The following is a 20,789-nucleotide window of genomic DNA, read 5'->3' as shown; positions in this document are numbered from 1 at the left end:
AGGTGGGCTACATGATTGCACAGTTCTACAGATGCGCAACTTAGAGAGTAACTAAACCCAAAGGGTATTGACGGAGAGCTGAGAGAGTCTATATTTGGCCCTACCCTAATCATGATACGTCTTAACAAGGTTAAGACATAAGAAGAAAAGGTTACCAATTCTGTAGGTGACACTAGGCTAGGAAGGAGAGCAAATATATTGGATGTGGAATCATGAGTCAAAACGTTCTCAGCAAGCAGCAATGATGTGATGAAATTAAAAATTCAAATAAAAAATAAATTCAATGAAATTCAAATTACAAAATTAAAAAGTAAAAAATTCAATTCAAAAATGCAAATCTTACACTGTATAAGTCCTCATACAAATAAAAGGCACAGCCTCTGGACACAAGACGAGTAATGCTGAAGTACTCTCGAGACAGGCCCATCAGAATGGTCAAAGAGGAAGAGACTTGCCTTGACACAGGTCACAGGAAAAGACCCAGAGTTATTTTTCTGGTGAGGCCTGACAGGGCTTCAGGTTATGTCCCCAGAAACCCATTTAAATATGCTTATCATTTACCTAACGGCTTGATGAATATTCACCATTAATCTCAGCACATCTGCCGAGAGAAGGATGAAATGATCAGGGGAGTGGAAGGTCTGGAAACCATGAAGGAAAGTGGGAAACAGAGTGTGGAAACAAGAATACATCCCAGGAGGACGTGTGTGAGAACTGCATTCAAATATTTGAAGAACTGTCCTTTGAATGAGAAATTAGACAAGTCCACGTGACTTCAGAAGAGAGAAACGAGACCCCTCCCCACAGGTCACAGGGACTAAGACTTGGACTCTGTTAAGACATTTCTTATAATCCTCACTGTCCAAATACAGGAGGAGCTGCTGTGTGAGGTAGTGAGCTCTCTGCCGCTGCACAGCTGCATGGGCCAGTCAGATGTGGGGATACAAAGAGATTGAGTGTTTAAGACACTCAGTTTCCAGGCCATGTAGTTCATCGTGTAGTTTCTTCCCTTACACACAATACCCATGATCTAATGAGGAAGGCAGCACGGTGTGGTGCTTAAAATCCCGGCGTCAGCCTGCCCAGGTTTGACTCCCAGCTCTGCCACTCACTCACCGTGTCACCACAATGGCTTTGAGCAAGCTAACTAACCCCCCAGACCACTATTTTCCCATCTGCAAAATGGAGATGATAAGAGCATCTACCCCACAGGGCCTCTGTGAGGGTTGAGTCAATGCACGGGAAGCCCTCAGATCAGTGTCCGGGACAAAGGAAATGCACAATCAGTTAGGAATTTATTATGATTTCTCTGAAATCTTTCTGATCGCTCTGAAGATTCCTGGTTACCGAACAGCAGAATATCACTCAAAGGTGATGAAAGAGACTCAGGCGCCTGAGGATTACTACAAATATATGGAGAACAGTGCAGCATGGGGCAACAGGGAGAAGCTGAAGACACTTCTCCTCACTCGGGGACCCATACGATTTCTAAGCCACCCACCACTGGCAGAGATTTCTGCCTCCAAGTTGCTGTTAAAATCCAAGTTGCTGCCCCATCTTTGTGGTTAGCAAAAGTCTCAGATACAGATCCTGGAGTCTAGGGAGCAGCCTCCGCTGAAGTTGGCGCTGGCTTCTCAGGTTCCTCTCCCAGATCCACAATCCAGATGGAGTTTTCCTTCTTGGAAAGCCAGAAGGCAGGGTAGACCGGCTCCGAAAACTTGCAGTCAAACTTGTGAACCAGAGTCATGGCATCAGGCTCTACACCATAGAAGGAGAGGATCCCTCCCGGGAAGTCGACGTAGACCCCCAGCCTCCGGAAAGGGCCGGCTTTGAGCGGGGTCTCCGTGTCACTGTGCCAGGCAGTGAACTCCTTCCCATTCCAGTGGAGGCTCCAGGAGAAGTTGTTCCCAGAAATGCAACTGTTGCGCTCCTCCCCTTTCCGGTCAATGCCTTTGTAGGTCAGGCCAATGTAGGTGCCTGCCCCGGAGATCTCTACCTCAAAATAGTACCTGTGCAGGTACAGGCTCTGTTGGGACAGCACCTGCCGCCAGTACACGAACCTGCTGGGGAGGTCCGGGTAGGGATGCTCCCAGGGCGTGGTGTTGGTGACCTTGCGATTGTCCTCCTGCAGCCGGAGGTACCTGTGTGCTGTGTCGGGGTCGAACACGATGTCACACGCATCTGAGGAGATACAGAAGGCAGGAAGAGCGGGTTATGAACAAACATCTGATTCAGACAGAACACTTCAAACCTGGCCACCCTCCAAAGTGTGAGAAAACATCCATCTCCTGTTCTCTGTTTACCCAGGCCACTGTTAGCCTGGGAAAGAGGTGGGTGAAAACCAGAAAACAGAGAACACAAGTGTGACATTGTGATTTACAATAAGAAATATATATTTGGTCTCTGCCCCCAGTTCCTGGAACAGAGCTCCTAAAACTCTTGGTATTTCCTAAGTGATAAGAGCACTAAGAGCATCTTTGTTCTAATATTTCATCTCTGTCCCCCAGTTTCCGACACAGGGCTCCTGAAAACCCTTGAAATTTCCTGGGGACAGGAGTGTCTTTTGTTCTAATGAGGTGACTCGGGGGGGCGGGGGAGTCTCCCGGATGACTCCCGAATGGGCACTGGTCACCAGAAAGACCAAGCCATGATGAGAAGCTTGGAATTTTCAGTCCCACTCTCTATTCTCTTGAGAAGTTAGAAAGGCTGAAAATGAAGTTAATGATTGGTCATGCCCATGTGATGAAGCCTCCGTAAAAATCCCAGTAGTAGGGGGTCCGGAGAGCTTCTAGGCAGGTGAACACATCCACACCAGGAGGATGGCACACCCCAACTCCATGGGGACAGAAGCTCCTGTGCTCGGGACCCTCTCAGACTTCACCCTGTGTTTCTCTTCATCTGGCTATTTATCTGTATCCTTTATCATATCCTTTAACAAACTAGTAAACCTAGGGGCTGGCCTGGTGGCGCAGCGGTTAAGTGCACACGTTCCGCTTCAGTGGCCCAGGGTTCACCGGTTCAGATCCTGGGTGCGGACATGGCACCACTTGGCAAGCCATGCTGTGGTAGGCATCCCACATATCAAGTAGAGGAAGATGGGCATGAATGTTATCTCAGGGCCAGTCTTCCCCAGCAAAAAGAGGAGGATTGGCAGCAGCTGTTAGCTCAGGGGTAATCTTCCTCAAAAATAAATAAATAAAAATAAAAAGTAATACAGAAATAAACTAGTAAACCTAAGTGTTTCCCTGAGTTCTGTGAGCCGATCTAGCAAATTAATTGAACCTGAGGAGGGCATCACGGGAACCTCCAATTTGTAGCCAAATTGGACAGAAGTTGTGGGTGATCTGGGGACCCACTACTTGTGAATGGCATCTGAAGTAACGGGCGGTCTTGTGGGACTGAGCCCTTAAGCTGTGGGATCTGACGCTGTCTCCAGGTAGTGTCAGATTGAGTTGCACTGTAGGACACCCAACCAGTGTCGCAGAGAATTGGTTGGTGGGGAAACCCAGACACATACATTTTGAATGGTCTCACACTCCTTTTAACAAGTCACTCCACTTTCCTCCTTTCTGAAGATCAAATTGCTTGGCATTAATGTATTATTTGCTGAACTGAATTGAGAACTAAAATCCATTTATTCACTCATTCATTCATTCATTCATTCAACAAATACGTACTGAAACGCTATTGTACCTAGTGTTGGCGAGGGCTCAGGGAAATAGGCACTAATATACCCAGATTTGATTCAGTCATTGGTTTTTCCTTTTTTTATTGGACGTATATTTAGCATGTTGAACTCTCAAACAGTCCCCACATGTATTCTCTTCCCAGTCAAGAGATTATTAGCACCTCCATGCACCCAGTTGTTCAAGGCACACTAACATTATTTTTGACACTTCTTTGCCCTCATCCTCCCCACCTGACTTGTCCCACACACACACAAAGGCAGCAGCAAGCCCAGTAGATCCACCTGCTTCTTTCTGGCCCACTGCTTCATCTAAGCCACCACCAAATCTCGCCCAGACTAGTGCAATAGGCTCCTCCCTGGTTGTGTTTCTCCTTGCCCCCCTTCCATACCTTCTCCACGACAGAGCCACAGTGCTTGTTTCAAGGTGTGGGCTAAGGTGAATCATGTCGCCTCAGCTTAAAGCCCTTCAATGGTGCCCCTTGCTCGTACGATAAAGCAGTGACCCCTCACTCCGGCCTGAACTGCCTGCATGACTGGCCTTGCCTGTGTCTCCAGCCTCGTCTCCTATCCTCTCCCCTTTGGTCACCACACTCCAGCCACTCTGACCTCAGACCCACTTCAGGACTTCAGCACAGACACACTCCGCAACATGATCGTGACCCTAATCTGAGTCTGGGTCATTCTCACCGATCTTTCCGGTTGTGGCTGAGTCCATGTCCTCAGAGAGGCCCTCCACAGCTGCCCAATCTGAATCAGATGCCTTCCCATCACTGCCTCTCAGAGCACCTGGCTTCCTAACCTTCATGGGACTCACCACCGTGGTAATAATCTATTTAGTTGTGTGTTTGTTTCACGCCTGTCCTCCTTCCAGTCTGTAAGTTCCACATTTTCTGTAGGACTCTATCCCGGAGTTCTAGCTCAGAGGAGATGATCAGTATACACTTGCCAAATGAATTAGCATATTAAAGGCTATTTAAAGATCCATTAAATTTAAAAAGTATCTTATTCTAACCCAGACTTTTCCAAACTCTTTTGGTAAGAGAAATTCTTACTAGTCAATGAAACCACATCCTAGAAGAAAACAAGCTTACAATAGTTCAGAGGAAAAATGAGTGTGAACTGAGGACCATCAGGGCAGACAGACTGCGGCTCCGTTACTAAAAGTGGCCCCAAGAGCAGCAGCGGCACCGCAGCCACCACCAGAATCCTCAGCATGCAGATGTTGAACAAGAGTATTCTTCTCATCTAAGGGGACCCAGGACACCTAGGAGGACAGGTGATACTATGTCTCGGGACAAGAGAACCAGAATGGTCCTGGAGCATTCTGCTAGTGCCAGAAAGCAACGATACTTTTAAGAGTGTCAAGGGCAGAATGTCAATGCTTAAAGGAGAAAGAGGCTAGCTTACAAGTGGCTTCCACTGGTCAAGCAGGCAATTTGAGCCGCAGAACTTTGACCAGTGAAACAATCTGAGTGTAGAAAAGGCTAAAAGTTTATAACAATATTCAAAGAGAAAAAGTTAATATAGTGTGTGAAAAAAGACATTTGTAATGCAAAAGAGGATAGATGATTGTGGACAGATTTTTGGGACCCCTCTCCCTGGTCTAACAGGCGAATCTAACAAGCAAACTGCACAGGCTTTAAGTCAGTACAATAGAATCCACGCTGTCCTGTGGAGCAGCCGCGCAGGCCATCTTCAGCCTGTGTCAAGCGTCCTTGCAGCCCCACACCTCACGACCGAGGACGGCAGCTGGACAGATCCACAGCAGCAGAGACAGAGGGCACCTCGCTCTCCCGTTTCCCAGCTGCACTTCTTAGAGACTGAAGGAATAATGAGGGACCCTGGTCCTTGCCCCTCCACACATAGAGAACACAGAGAACGTCAGCATCTCGGAACTTGTTTGATGCACAACCAAGGAATTCTTGTTTACATTACCTTTAATGTGTCACCTAGAGAAAAGCCCAGATGTACTCTCTCTCTCTCTTTTTTAAATCTAGTTGTAAGGTTTTTCTCTGGTCCTCTTCTCTGCACATACCCTGTTTTTGAAAGAGATATCATCTGCACTTAACCTCACACCCCTCGGAGCAGTTCCATCAGAGCGCTCTGCGGGACTGTTTTCCCAGGGTTCAAACTCCTCAAGCTGATTATTGAGAAAACTTGTTCACTAATGTCACCTAGACTCTTTATTTCAGTCGACGTTATCATAGGATATGTTTCATTTTTATTTTAATGTTAAGAATAAAAGGTGTTTGGCTTCTTGTACTAATTATATCTGTTTGGAAAATAGAGATGTACTTCTGTCAGGAAGCAGGAAAGAATAAATAAAAGAAATTGTGTGGAAGCCAAGAGGTCCTGGGAAGAAGTAGGGGTTGTGGCAAGAACAGGAGATAATCATCAGAACCTGAGGCTCCACAAAACAACAGGAGAAAAGGGGGTCCAGGAGTTAGCCACTGGTTACCCCCAGAAAACAAGCAGAAGCAGGGTTCAATGACATGTTCCAAAAATGTCAGAAAAATGAGCCGTGACTACACAGCCATAGTCCTTCCCTACTAGGAGATGGAACCCCACCCGCTCGTTAACCGTAATGATGTGTTGATTGGAAATAGTGTTTTTAAAATGCTAACAGACCAGAACAATACCGCTTAAGGACAGGACAATGGGTTATGCAATTCTAGCCAAGTCAGACTTAAAAGGGAACCATTTGGTGGCTAGCCAGGATCCTCAAAAGTCAGGAAGGTCACGAAGGACAAAGAAAGACTAAGGGCCTGGACCCAGATTGGAGACTAAGGAGACATGGAAACTCTGTGATCCCAGATCAGACTTTGGGCCAGAAAAAGGAGATTGGTTGGAACACTTGGTGACACTTGAGTAAATTCTGTAGATTAGTTCATAGAATTGTAGCAACATTCATTTCCTGGTTTTGATCAATGTGCTGTAGTTATGTAATGTGTTAGGAGACACTGAATGAAAGGTATATGGGAATCCTTTGTTCTGTTTTTGCAAAGTTTCTGTAAGTTTGAAATTGTTTCAAAATGAAAAGTTAGAAAGTAAAAAAATTAAATTTTAAAAATGTGGCCTTTAGGGATAGACTCGAGGTTGCTAGAACCTGAAACTTACGTGAGAGATGGAGTTCTTACTTCAGCAAAGCATTACACTGACGCCAACACCTGGGGAAGGGGAGTGCTTCACAACTTACACTGAAGGAACTGTTGCCTGGTGCTGGGCTCCGGCTTTGAGGTCCGATATTTGCGCTCGACAATGGCAGACACTTGAGTTCCGATGTCATACTCCTCTAGAAAATCAAAGAGTTGTGAATGCACATCTGTCCAGGAGGTCAGGGGAACTGAAGAAGCAGAACTTCCCAACCCCTCTTCCTTGGGCTCCCTGGGGGAAGCTGGGGCTGGAGCCTAGTCACTTCTCAGAGAACCATGCACGAAGGACCTCATTGCCTCCCGGATGAAGGAAAATATGCTGGAAAGAGATCCCAGACTGACTTGAATTTCACTCAAAAGTATAGGCATTAGCAACCTCAGAAACTAGTCATAGAAATACCAACCAATTGCACGAGGTAACTAATTCAGCTTCTGTGGGTCTCAATCGTAAAATACCATCATCGAGATGCATCCATTAGCAACATGGTCTAGCCAAAGCATAGCTTTGAAAATGAGACTCTCCCCTGATTTCACCTCCCTCCCCTGGCTCTCTCTCCTTCCCCATCACTCACTCTGAGATACCACATTCCACAGCCCAGAAACCTCCTCACCTTCCTTGGCAAACTCCTGGAGCTTTTCCTTGTAGTTCTGCAGCAACTGGACTAAGTGCGCAGTGGAGTCTGTGATGACCTTGCGGATGCCCGAGAGCTTATCCTTGAGCCTTATGTAAACACTAGGGAAGGCGCTGTCCTCGGTGTTCTTGAACTTGCAGTACTCCTGCACGAAAGGAAACAGCAGAACTTGTTGCCTTGGTTTCTGTATTTCTTAAACTGGGCTGCCCTCCTCATTATGTCACATTCTGCGTCTGTAAAAGGGGTTGATGGTTGATGCAGGGTCGGTGAGCCGAAGAGTCGAAAGAAAGATTTCTTGGACTCTCAAGGTCTGGCAGTAGTGCTCTTTTATTCAGAGAATAGTGTGGAATAGCATGGGGACAGGACCCATGGGCAGTCAGAGCTGCTGCGTGGGGACAGGACCCACGGGCAGGAGGAGCTGCTGCATGGGGACAGTACCCATGGGCAGGAGGAGCTGCTGCTGCCGCTGCTGCTACAAACATGGGTTGAGGGTAGGGCTAAATTTAAGGCATAGGTATGTGAGTTATCTCTTTGCAAGACAAAGGAAAGAATATGTAAAACAAAGTTGTTAAAATGGTATCAGTGCCGGTAGGGTCTGGTTATTGGGTGGTCCTATAACTTTTAGATAAGAATCAAACCGGATTAAGTAAACGGCAGAAGCCACCACTTAAATATTATCTTCAGCTAAAGACAAAGGAGGATGTTGGGGGGGGCGGGGAGGGGGGGGTCAGTTACGTGAGGTTGCCAGACAGTAAACAACTTAAGTCCTTGCCTTCCCCATTAAGAGTTCCCAGAGATAAGGCCATCCCACCTTCCTCCTGGTGCAAAGAGGGAGACACCCCCCCACAGATGGAGACTTCCTTCACAAATTCCAATGTCTCTCATCAAAGGGCAAGCGAATTCCACTCCTCAGAGCCTCCTTCTCATTTGCAGTTTTAAAAGTAACCAGCCTAAAATAATGCTCATCAGTGGTGATGTGCACTTCACAGAGAAAGACGGTAATGTGAGTATCCAGCTCAGAGTCTAACAACAGAGAAACTATTTATTTTTTAAACTGGGAAAGTGGGCTTTTAAAAATCAAGAGATACTAGATGGCCATGTTCGAATACACAGCCCAGACTGGGAACCAAAGAACAAAACACATTTTATGCCAACAGCCCAAACAGAGGTGACATTCCTGCTACGGTCATTCCCTCAGGACTTTTTTTTATAATTTAAACACAAGCCACTATAGGGAATGGAGGACCTGGTACAGCACCCAGAAGATCCACAAACAAGTCCTCAGGCAGGAGTGCTGCCTTTTCCTTATCGGTTCCATCCAATACACACTTTTCTCTAATTCTCGTAGTGTGCTTCAGAGTTTGAAAAGTGTCTTCACATAGATGATCACAATAAGTCCCTTACACTTCAAAGCCACGTGGTGATCGGGAAAGGCTGCTTTTCAGATGGAACACGTTATCAAAATCCTAGTGCAGCTGAAGCATTAGAGAGCAGGCTGGGTAGAGAGGGAATCTTAGTGAGGAAAACAGTTGCAGCAAAATGATTAGATAGATCACTGAAAGAGAAGAAAAGCCCAAACCAGAGAGTTCATAGAAAGAAAGATAGATAAACATTTTTTAATGCCGTACGTAGATTTAGTACCATACATGATAAAAGCAGCATTTTAAACCAGTGGAGGGAAAAAGGATGGGCGTTGTCATTTCACCTGGCTAATGATTTGGGGAGAAAGAAATTATCTTTAACCAAAATAAATGTTATCTTAAACTAAAATATATTTTATACAGATTAAAGTTTTAATGTTAAAGTTATAAAAGGAGAAACAAAAATAGAGAGAAATTTATATACTCTTTGGGGAAACTCATGACATGGAAAGCCAAATTTTTATTCATATTTTCTTCCTGTTTTGATGTTGAAAAGCAAAGGAACTGATGGAGAGAGAGACATGCTGTCCGTATTTTTGTCTTCCTGTCTCCTCATCCTCTCCTCCTCTTTCGCCCACTCCTCACAAGGTGGACTACGGTTGTCTCTGGGTGGTGGCAATAGGGGTGATTATTTCTCATTCGATTTTTCTGTATTTTCCAAGCTTTTTTTCCCCACAATAAACATTTATGTTTGTTGCAACTAGAAAGGAATTTTTTTCAAAAATGCAACCAAGAAAATTTATTTGTGTTTAGGAATATAGATCTGAATGAGCTTTGAAATTCCTTACTCTGACCTGATTGTTTGATAAATGAGGAATTTGAGACCCAGAGAGGTTAAGCGACTTGCTAAAAACTACACAACTATTTAGTGACAGATGACAGAATTTATGCCCAACCCAGTGTGCCTTCCCCACAAGATTTCATGTTCTCGGGTCCAGCTCTCATGGCCTGTGGCTTAATGCGTGATGGCACATCGTAATGAAAAGTCCCATCTCCCCTGCTGGACCCCCCTCAGTCACCCCTGCACACGCAGCCCTCTCAGCAAGGCAGCAGGTCTCCAGTCTCCCCTCCGCCAGGCAAGCCTCCGTACGCTGTTGGAGGGGTGTATAAAGCACACTGATCTGATCTCATCACTCTCCACCTGAAGTCCTCCACTGGCTTCTGTGACTTCATGATGAAGAACTTCTCTCACAGCCAGTTGCCTGCCTGGCCCAGCCTCATCTCCCATCACTATGCGCCCAGCATCCCTCACCCCATCCTTGTGAAAGTGCCTCAGTTCCCCAAATCAGCCATGCTTTCTCAAACCTCTCTGCCTGCGCACATGCTGTTCCCTCTCCTGGACCAAACTTCTCCTTGAACATTTCTCATCTTCCACGACGTGGTTCCAGCCTCCCTTTCTGGGAAGTCTTCCCTACCCATCCTGCACTGCTGTGCTCCTCTGAATCCAGACCTGCTCCTCTCTGTCCCCACAGCTCCCTACGCACCCCATTTATCAAAGAACACTTCCACATCTGCCACAGGCCTAGCAAAGAGAGGGTACTCCCTAGCGTTAGTCCTGTGGACACCTCTGCCTCCACCCCCCCAACCCCAACCCCAAAACTCCCCCACACACCCTTCCCCGCCCCCTCCCTCCTCCGGTACCTCCAGGAACAGGACAGTGTTGCTGATGGCAGCGATCCTCTCCAGCTCCTGCTTGCTCTTCTCCATCTCTGCACTCCTGTACTCCAGGTGGGTCTTGATGCCGTTGGCCTGGCTCAGAGCAGCTTGCTCCTTCTCCTCCAAGAAGAGCATCACGTCAGCCTGGGCCTTCCTCATGGCCGCAAGGAGTTCCCCAAACTGCTCCTCGACCACCACCTTCACCTCTGACACTGACACCTGGTGGGGGGCAGCGAAGAACCCGTTACCGAGACATCCAACTTTATCAAAGCTTGACACACAAAAATGTAAACCTGAGAAACCCATAAATTAGGGAGCAATTTTCTATTTTAAAAGGAAGCTTTTATTCTCATATGAACCCTGAGTTCCTGGAAAAAAGGATTTACTTTCCAGGGTGTAAGTATTTATTTACCAGTCATTCACTTAGCCTCCTGGTCCATCTGAGGAGAGAGTGAATTTTGTGATCTCTGAGACCCCTTCCAGCTCTGACAGTCTGGAGCTGCTGTACAAATTTCTGAAATCAGTTTTCCTACCAGGACAATGCATGTATTCTGTATATTTGATAGTTGTATTTCTTGTGGTAAATTAATAATTCAGCTTCTTTGTACAAATCAGTAGGATGAAATAGCTTTTTCAGCATTTCATTATGTCCGGTTAAACTGCCCACTGAGTCCATTGGAGCCGAAAGCACTTCTGAGTTTACGGTGTCTCCTGCAGGCATCAAGTGTTTGGGGTGGTGCAGGTGCCCTCGGCACCTGAGCAGCAGGATGAGCCTACCTGTGCAGAACAGTCAAATAAAACAGAAAACTAAATCTGTGGGCTCAATATCAAGGATTTGCATGAAAGCACTAGCGCCTGTGGACTCTATCGTTTCACAGGGTGAACAGGCTTTATAAACGTCTTCAGTTGAGAGCATATTGACATCAATCCAAGATGTAGATGGTTTCTTCTTCTCTTCAGGGGTTCTTAAGTATTGGTGCCAACAGCTCCCTCTGATGGCGTCTGGTTTCATCTCGTTGTGCAGACACTCATTACGTTGTTAAACTTCACAGAATGGTCTTGGATACAATTTCCTTTGTTCATCCTCCCTTCTCCCCCACTGCACAGCCCAGAGCCCATTCTCTGTCTGCCTCAGTTTCCCCATTGTCCCCACCCATGCCCATCCCCTCTGAGAGCTCTCTAAGCAGCCCCTCCAGGGACTGTTTTCTGTTCCTCCTGAGGTCTTGTTGCCTGTCTGGTCACATTTTTTTAATTTAATAAAATAGTAATATAATAATGGCCAACACTTAGTAAGTACTTATCACGTGCAGGCACTGTTCTGAGCACTTCACACAGATTCCCTCATAGCAACACTTAAAAGGTAGGTACTGCTATGGTCCCCATTTCTTAGATAAGGACACCAAGGCACTGCCAAATTAAGTGATTTGCCAAGATCGCACAGTGAAGGCTTGAACCCAGACAGTCTGCCTCCAGAGCCTGCTCCTTTAATCACCATTCTCCAGGGCCACTCAGTGGGGCCGGGGCGGGGGGGGGGGGAGGGACGGGGATGCCCGAGGCGGCCGCATGGCAGTGTAGCAGGCACAGCCAGACCTCTGGATGTGGACACTGGAACGCTCATTAGGACAAGCAGGGTGGTTCAGCGGAGCTTGCAGCACCGTGGGGGTCGCCAGGCAAGACCTTACAGCTCAGCCCTTTAAACTGAAGCCCTTCCAGGACCACAGAAGGGACAGTTAGCCCCTGGTCACTGCAGGCACTGGTCAAGGGGCACCACCTCCAGCCATGATGGACTAAATACACAGGATGCTGCTGAGCAGGCGACCAAAAGAGAAAGAGGGCAAGTCTTCCTAGCAACTTCTGAGTCAACTGACAAGTGTTGCCTTCTCATACTGTAAATTCTGTGAATTCTGAGAAAATTAATCATAGATGGATTTAAATCTAAATGTCAAATTATATTTCAATATTGCAAAGAAGTCAAGATTGAGAAATGTCTCAGGAGACAGGTCAGTTTTGCTTATAACTGAATTTGGGGGAAGTATTGCTGTTGGTGTTTTAGCCAGGTTCTGACCTAAGTAACACACTCTAGCTCCCTCACTAACCCACCCTCCCCTGCCCGGTGAGGCTCCAGGTGGCCAGGCTCCATGAGCCATGGGGTCACCGGGTACCCACTGCCCACTCCCGATCACTGCCAGAAAGCAGGAGCAGGACGAGGCATGGGACCCAGTGTGAGGGTGTTGTGGGAAAGGACTGGAGTCCATTTGCTCTCTATAATTATGACATATAGGTTCTTCATGGAAGCAGAATGCCATGAGGCTGAAAGGCGAGAGTCTACAGACAAACTTCAGGTCCAAACTCCCCTCCAGAACTGAGGCCTCCAGAGGGAGGGTAGTGGAAAGGAGGCCTCAAATGATGTTGCTGGATTGACTCTTCTGCTTTCATAGGTGGCCTCTCATTCCCAGACCTTCTTATGGAGAAACACTTTTTCCTTGCATATAAATGAAATGTATGAAGGATATCATTTATTGCCCAAATGATGACAAATAAAAATACAGAAAGGACAGGCCACAAAGATATTAAAGTCACCAAAATTAATGGTCTAAAGAGGTGACGGATGGTGCACATGTCTGTCAACGCAACAATCCCGGGTTGTCCTGTTCCATCAACCTAAGGACCCAGATAAGTCTTGTCATCTCTCTCTGTGTCTTCAGGCCCCTTGTATATGGTGGCCATTGTGATGACTACCTTCCCCAGTTACCATGCAATCACGAGACGAACTGAGTAGGGATCAAAGTGTCTGAAAATTAAAGATCTGGAAAAAGACAAGATGCTCCACGTGCTTCTCCCAGTTATCTTGAGCCTGAAAGTCAACACTCTCTGTAGGTTTATAAGCTTTCAAGGGACAATTATTTTTCTTCTTTTCATAAGATTATGTGGGTAGAAAAGAGGTGTTCATCCTTCAGCAGCTAATTAGTTGTAAACACTGAGGAGCAGGAAATTAAGTTGAAATGGATACACGTATTAGATATGGATGGATGGGTGGGTGGATGGATGGAATCATTCTTGGTATGCAAAAATGATGCTGCTGACCCACCGCCATAGGGTAGGTGTTTTGCGTTCTCTTCTGCGTGGTGGTTATTGGCTTGCCACTAATGAGAAGCATTTGTGAAACCATTTGGGTCTACCTAGAGTTTATGTGGAAAGTGGCCATAAACCAGACAGACTAAAACTAAGCAGCTTGGCACACCATTGGTGTTCTCAAGTACCATCCACTAATCCAGCAATTCTCAACTCTCTTCTCTGGCTGCCAGGACATAGGACTGATGAAATTCACATGTAGAACATCCTCTCAGGTTGGAAGAAGCCAAGATTATGCATACTTCCTGGAGCTCTAGCTAAACACCCTGCCACTCCTCCATGCATCCTTTTCTCCAGGTCAAAAAAGCACATGCAAATGCAAGGATAAGAATGCTGTTATTACAGGACCAGACTTGCTTCTACTCTGTACTATTAAAAAGTAAATCACTTGTCAATTTTGAACCTTAAACTAATTTCATAGCAACTTCCGACAGCAAGGTGAGGCTACCCCATGGCATAGCTGATCATATCTGTACCTACAGTGCTCATTTGCTGAGATACCCCAAGGAGCCCATGGATATGGAGGCTGGGCCTGCAGCCCCCATCCCACAGCCCTGGATGGACCTGGCTGAGCCTGCAGGAGCAGCCAGGTGTGCCAAAGCCTCACAGGTGACCCAGACCAGCCTTACCAAAACAGATTTCTGGTTGGCTTGGAGCCTGGCGATGGCATTTTCATTCAGCTCCAGCTTCCGCTCCAGGTCTAACTGGGTGCGCCGAAGCTCAGCCTAGGAAGAGGAAAGGACAGCATTAAGGAGGAAGGAGCCCAGTGCACACATGAGGTCCCCAAGAGCAATGGCACTATCCACCCTTCTGCCACGGAAGGGAAGTTTGACCTCGGAAGCTGCTCTCAGAAACCAGCCTAGAGCACCCTAAGTGGAGGCGCAAAGGGTCAGCCGTGTGCCAGCCTCCTCCTGGGGCTGCACTCAGCACAAATCAGCTAAAAGGTGGTGAGCACGTACATTGTGCTGTGCTGGTCATCATTTCAAGCATTTATATGGATTACTTCATATCACCCTGGCCACCCCCATATTAGGAAAATATCATTGTCTCCATTTTACAGATGATAAAATGGAGCCACCTAGCCATGGTCACACACTCCCTCAGTGGAGGTGAGTCCAGGCAGTCCAACCCCAGAATAGCCTAACAAGGAGTACAGGCTTGGAGCTGGTGACGGGGATTCCAGTTTGTCTGCTTAGCAGCTGAGACTTCGGAAAAATCTACTTAACATCTCCAGACTTCCGTTCCTTCACCTGTGAAATGGGGATAACTATAGTGCCTAATTCATAGGGTTATTGTGAGGGTCAAAGGAGATGGAGTGTGTTAACAAGAACTTTGTACAGTAGCTGGCACATCGTGAGTGCTCCATCAGTGTCAGTGTTGCCATCACTGTTCTTCTTATTATTATTATTGCTGCCACGGCCACTTTCCATCACATGCTCTTACTCTCTCCTGGAGGCAGGCAGAGTGAACCCTCCCAGCCGAGGCAAGTGCTGGCCTGAGAACCTCGGGTTTGCCTGCTTTGACCCCACGGCCCCGCTTCGGTCTCGTTCCTGGGGCTCCCTGAGCGCTTTCTGCCAAGTGTGCTGAGGCATAAAACCTAAGCCTTGGCAAACTTCAAAGGCCCTGTCACTTTCCTACTTCCACAAGGGCATGAGACAGAAAAAAAAAATAGTTTTCACTGCTTTTAATAGGTTATGTCTGCAGTGGAAGCCGTGAATCATTATGCCCTAACAGAACTCAGAGAACATGAATGCAGTGTCTCTCCTTTCTCCCACGGAAGCCTGGGGCACTTCCGGGACTCCCAGTGAGGGAAGCTGAGGCAGGCAGGGCATTTGCCTCAATCTGCAGAAGGCAGGTAACATTTGCTCAGGCTCTAGGGCACTGACTTGGGGCTGAGGGAGCCCCAGGGACCTCCTACTACTGAGACCTGAGACCTGATGCCCAGGAGTGAGGAGGGAGAGTGGGAGGGGATGAGGATCTGGCAATTATGGAATCCTGATCTATCTAACAGGCTTATACAGTGACCTGTTCCAGGCGAGGGGGGAAACACGAGCCGCTTGTTCAAAGGCGGTGGAAGAGACAACTGAACACACCCTAGCAACAGGCATGGACATGAGAATGTATTAAAGCAGTTGACCCCAGCATGATCCAGAGCCATAGGGAGACACCCAAGAGCACACTGCCATAAAAGGAGAAAAGGACTCTGAAGTACCTAATGGGGACCTCTCTTCAAGTAAGTCACCCCGAGGGAAGGCACTCCCAATTACCAAAAAGGTGGGGCCACTTTGGGAGACCAGTATCTCCAGATATTCCTGTTACTAGAAAATAACAGGGTGCCTCAGACTCTGGCTCCAAGGTTTCCCAAGATGTCATCCATACACATGTCTCAGGCCAGGGTGGGCCCTACACAAAAGCAGGACAGTGGTGTCAACATGTGTAGACAGCCCTACACTGAAGGGCACAGAGAGTCCAACCTACTTCCGCAGGGTAATGACGAATGTCGTGTAAAGGGCACAATATTTGGAGTCCTAAGACCTGCCACTTGCTGGCTGTATAATCTTAGTCAGATGATTTAGTGTCTCCTCTGCCGCAAGGCCACAAGAAAATGTTAACACAATTGTTCTTGCTTCTATCTACAGGGCAAAGGTGGCACCAGAGCTTGGTGGCCAAAGGTCAGGTTAGAGATGCAAATAGGAATAGCAGAGGGAGTGAGAAGAGAGAAGAAAATTCCAGATAGTGTCAGTTCCTCTGTATTTCCAACCACACGCTGTTGGCCCTTCTAGAGCGTGGTAGCAGCAGGGTTCCACCTGGCCCCTGACTTCATTCCTCAGTCAACTGGTGAGAACCCACCACATACCAGTCCAGTCAAATAAGACACCCTCCCTGCTCTTGAAAGACATGCAGCCTGCTAGAGTGTTTAAGAAAAACAAGTTATATAACACTGAGCCCAAGGCATTCCTCAGAACCTCTAGAGGAAATTCTTTTCCTGAGTGGCCTCAAATTATCTGCCTTTTGGCTACCAGCAAATGGGCTATGAACAATGCTATTAGCAGCTCCCCAGAGAAGCATGGATACTTGTGGCTCTCAGAAACCTGGCTCCTGCTCTACATGGAAATTACGTCCAGGGGCAGCACCCAGTCCTGAGCCTCCTGGAACCAATGCTGAAGTTGAGTGTAATGACCTGTCAGTAAAGGACTTCAGGATCTAAGAAAGGGCCCAGCTCACATCCTCCCTCCTTCAAACATGGCACCCTGCCCTCACTTCCAGTGACCGCTCCCTCCTTGGAACATGCTGCAGTTGCACTGCCTGGGCCGTCTGGCCCTCCAGGGTGCTATGGGACATGCCTGGGCCCTCTGGCCCTCCAAGGAGCTATGGGACACGCCTGGACTCCTGATTCGAGTGCACGCTGCCCGAGGACAGACAGTGTAGCCTCACATTCAGCCCACGAGAAGCACTCAATAACGCGTGATAACTTGAGGAAGAACAGAAAAGAACCATGTACACTTTGTGGATCAGAACAAACAGGAAGCAGTCACAGGAGTACCAATTTTACAACCCGCACAGGCATGCACGCACGTGGTCTCGTTTCCACGACAGCAAGCTTGAGATTCAGAGAAGGCGAGGGGAGTTAAGACCAGCTGCTCTTCTGCTCTTAAAAATGAAGGGGGTCTCAGGAAGTTGGCCTGGGGCAAAGGGAAGTGCTGAGGTCCCGGTTAGGAAGAGCCAGGCTCTGGAAGCCCAGTAGAGTAGAACAAATAATCAAAGAACACCCAGAACTCCCAAAACCCAAACAGAGTTTTTGCCCACTGGCACAGCTAGAGACCACGGGAGCTGCCAAAAAGGCTCATGGGTTAACTGAGCGATCGGCTGCTCTGCGGACCCAATGCAGGATCCTGGCTGCTCTTGTCCTCATGGCTGACCTGCCATTTGCAGTTTCCTATGCACAACACGCCTGCCTGAGTAATTAGTCCTTAACACGACCCAAAGTGACCTTCAGCAAATGACTCCAGCAGGCTTGGGCTGGCTGAAGGCAATAGTGAGCTTCTGGAGCCTTAACGTGTCTCATAAAACTTTCAGAATAATCCTGGTGGCTGTTTCAGCCTCTTCAAGTACTATGTCTTCTGGGCTGGTCTCTTCGGGCTCCTTGCAAGAAATCTTTTAGGCTCCTAAGCTTTGGCAGAGCCACCTAGAGTGTGGCTGCATTTACAGAGTAAATTTGCTCTCTGAGCCGAAAACAAGGACACAGGATGGAAAGGACAAGAGCTCTCTCATGCAGACCAGAAAGCAGAGGTTGTGAACGGGGGCCATCACTAAAAATCTGGGGTATGGGGCTAGTGCATTGTACCTGTAACCATGATTGCTTTCCAGCACCACAACCTGCCCCAGAGCCCCTGACCCCCTTGTCCCTACTTCACCTCACACAGCTCCCTCCCAGGACGTCTGACCTTGGGCTTCAGAACATGCTCTACACGGGCTTTCCTGCTCAGAAATACAGTTCCCTAAGTCTCTGTAATACATCCATTTACACTACGTTTAAAACTCATATTGTATCTGTGCTGCTACACGCATAGAACGTCTCTGAAAGGAAACAGAAGGAAGTGTAGGTGGTGCTGTTTGTCTCTCAGGAGGAAGACGGGGGAACCGGGATGGGAAGGAGACCTCTCCCTGGCACAATCTGTTGCGGTATTTGGTGGAGACCGTTTTTCAGCATAGATATGCATCACTTGACCAGTCAGTTATAATGAAATTCAGATATTATGCCCAAAAGGAAAAGCAGTACACTTTGTCTTAATATGTCTATTATACATGTGGCAGGGTTTTGGTGCAAAAAAAGCAAGGTGAAAATATCGTGATCTTGGGGTCCTTCCCTTGTGTTCCTTCAGTAGGGTAGCTTTCCAGAAGCTCCAGTTCCTTACCGCATCACTTAGTCATCTGTATGAGTTTGGACAAATGTGGTGGAGATAAAAAGAGTAGCCACTTCACAGAGTTATTTGAGGGCTGGATGGGAAAATCCATGCTAAGCATTTAGCACATGGCAATGCTCAAGAAAGACTAAGTTCTTCCACTGCATGGAGCTTTTTCTTTGATCTGTCTATCTGTCAATATGGAGCCCCTCTGTGGTTATGAGAGTAGGGAATTGAGTAGGAACTGCTCTCCTGACATTCCCAGGACATTCCCTGACACAGGAAACACTGGAAACAGTTAACAAGTGGGTTTTAGAGCTGGAAACGTTGAGTCATTGACATCTGGAACACACAGCTTTCCAGAACAATTCTCACTAACACTGGATAAAATGTATGCCTAAAAAAGGGCGTGGAAGAAAGACCCTGGCAAGTAAACTGCCCTTCCCAGACACCTCTTTCCTTTGCTGCCCAGGACGACAGGGCCAAGAAGTTGCCAAGGGCCTGCGGCCACACGCAGTGCAGACACGGGGCTGCCAGGAGTATGAATATAAGGAATGTGGGGCAAAAGCCAACTGCATTTCCCTACTGAGAAACAGAGTGCTCCTGGAAAGTCAAGGTGTCAGAAAGAAAGCAGATAAAGCAGCTAAGTCCATTCCCAAGAAATTCTCTAGGCTCTCAGCTTTCGGGCAAAGAAAAGCTAGTTGTTCTAGAAATAGTTTCCCTTATCTGATGGGAATAAAATTACAGGCTATGAGCATGGTCTTTCTCAGTCTCTCCTGACCCGATATCTGATGAGGAACATTTATTTTCCCTGAGGTAAACCGTCCTTGAGGTCGTATCTGAATGTAAGTTTCCAATTCTATGCTATCTTAGTACTTTTCAAGCTCTTGGATTTCACTCTCAGTAACTTTAGAGGAGCACTTTCTACTGATCTTTTGTTTTGGGGTAAAGACAAAAAGAGAAATTAGGGGAAGGGTTAGATTCTTTACTCCTGAATTTCTGCTAAGGCTTACATTTCATTAATTGACACCCAGATCCAGCTGGAGGGAAAACCCACCATCCTAAGTCCCACAACTTCTGCACGCCACACCCAAACACGTATCAATGCCTGAAAGGTGAGTAAGAAATAGCAGGAAACTAGCAGGCCTGAGGAGACACAGACCAAGGTAGGAGAATAGGGACAGTGGACCGAGATGGGGACAGAGTGACCTTCTTTAGTTTCCAGAACCAAGTGCAACAGATATTTATGCTGGACCAACAGCCAGGTGCTACGGCTAAACTCTTTTTCAGGTGAACTCAGAGCCCTGAAGTGAAAGAGGCAGCCCCAGGAGCAGTGGTGGCCCGGCCTCTCCTTGGGCTCATCGTCTCCTCATCTCCGTCTCCCAGATGGACCCCAGCACTCACCTCTTTGTCCCTGCGGGCAGCATCCAGGGAAACTGAGGGGTGGCCCCTGTGCTCACTCTGGCCACACTCCTGGCAGATGCACTGCTGATCGTGGTGGCAGAAGGCGACCAGCGGGCTGTGGTGGGCAGGACAGGTGCGCAGATCCCGCTCCTTCACCGGCTCCGTCAGCTGGTGGCTGTGCAGTTTGCTGTTCTCCTGGTGTGGCCGCAGGTGCTCCTCGCAGTAATTCACCATGCAGGTCAGGCAGGACTTCACTGCCCTCACCCTGCTGGCCCCAAGGCAGAAGTCACACAGGATCTCCCCCTCCCCCTCGACACCAGGACCCCCGTGCGATGCAGAGCTGCTGCCCTGTCCCTCAGCCTCCCCATGGGGACTCCCCAGGGAGCCCATGTCCTCTTCTTCTGCCGGGTTGGCTGACCCAAGGTCTGGGCTGAGAGTGACCAGAGAGTGAGCAGTGACCCCGGGCAGTGGCCCCGGAGCCATCAGATCCAACTCAGCCATCTGGAAGTCTCCGCCGCCTAAGCCGTCCTTCCTCTGCCCCTTAGCCCAGGCTCTGTGCAGCCCAAGTCAGACAGGAGAACCACGCCTCGGTGATTACAGCTGCCACAAGATTTTAACTGTCTCCTCCCTCCCAGAGGAGGCTCAGTTAGTCATTGCTCCGCCCAGGGCTTGGTCAGCGGCCAGCTGCTGTGACAAGGCAGCTCGATTACTCAGGCTCTGCATAGCTGCTCAGGATGTCTCCCCACTGGCACAGGCCCCTCCTTGAGTCCAGCCCGAAACTTCTATTCTTATGTAAATCA

General features: G+C 47.9%; 1 protein-coding gene across 1 annotated transcript; it reads right to left on the bottom strand.

Annotated features, from left to right (window-relative positions):
- Positions 1-1,276: 1,276 nt before the first annotated feature.
- Positions 1,277-20,746, bottom strand: TRIM16 (tripartite motif containing 16). Its single transcript, XM_014864204.3, has 6 exons — positions 19,990-20,746; positions 14,311-14,406; positions 10,535-10,768; positions 7,452-7,617; positions 6,885-6,980; positions 1,277-2,181 (listed from the first exon to the last, which is right to left on the bottom strand). The coding sequence occupies exons 1-6, from the start codon at positions 20,488-20,490 to the stop codon at positions 1,598-1,600; spliced, it is 1,677 nt and encodes a 558-aa protein (XP_014719690.1). The 5' UTR covers positions 20,491-20,746; the 3' UTR covers positions 1,277-1,597.
- Between the last annotated feature and the right edge of the window lie 43 nt (positions 20,747-20,789).

The sequence above is a fragment of the Equus asinus genome, chromosome 13, assembly GCF_041296235.1.
Source record: "Equus asinus isolate D_3611 breed Donkey chromosome 13, EquAss-T2T_v2, whole genome shotgun sequence".
NCBI lineage: Eukaryota > Metazoa > Chordata > Mammalia > Perissodactyla > Equidae > Equus > Equus asinus.
Note: the sequence above shows the minus strand (reverse complement) of the source record. Positions and strands in the feature narration are given on the sequence as shown.

What these genes read in the sequence shown, in the direction of transcription:
- TRIM16 (XM_014864204.3), bottom strand. Translation starts at nt 20,490, where the DNA reads ATGGCTGAGTTGGATCTGATGGCTCCGGGGCCACTGCCCGGGGTCACT. An exon ending in ACACTGTCCTGTTCCTGGAG is followed by an intron (nt 7,618 to 10,534) that starts GTACCGGAGGAG and finishes CCTTTCGTGCAG; the next exon opens with GAGTACTGCAAGTTCAAGAA. An exon ending in CAGGCAACAGTTCCTTCAGT is followed by an intron (nt 2,182 to 6,884) that starts GTAAGTTGTGAA and finishes GTATCTCCTCAG; the next exon opens with ATGCGTGTGACATCGTGTTC.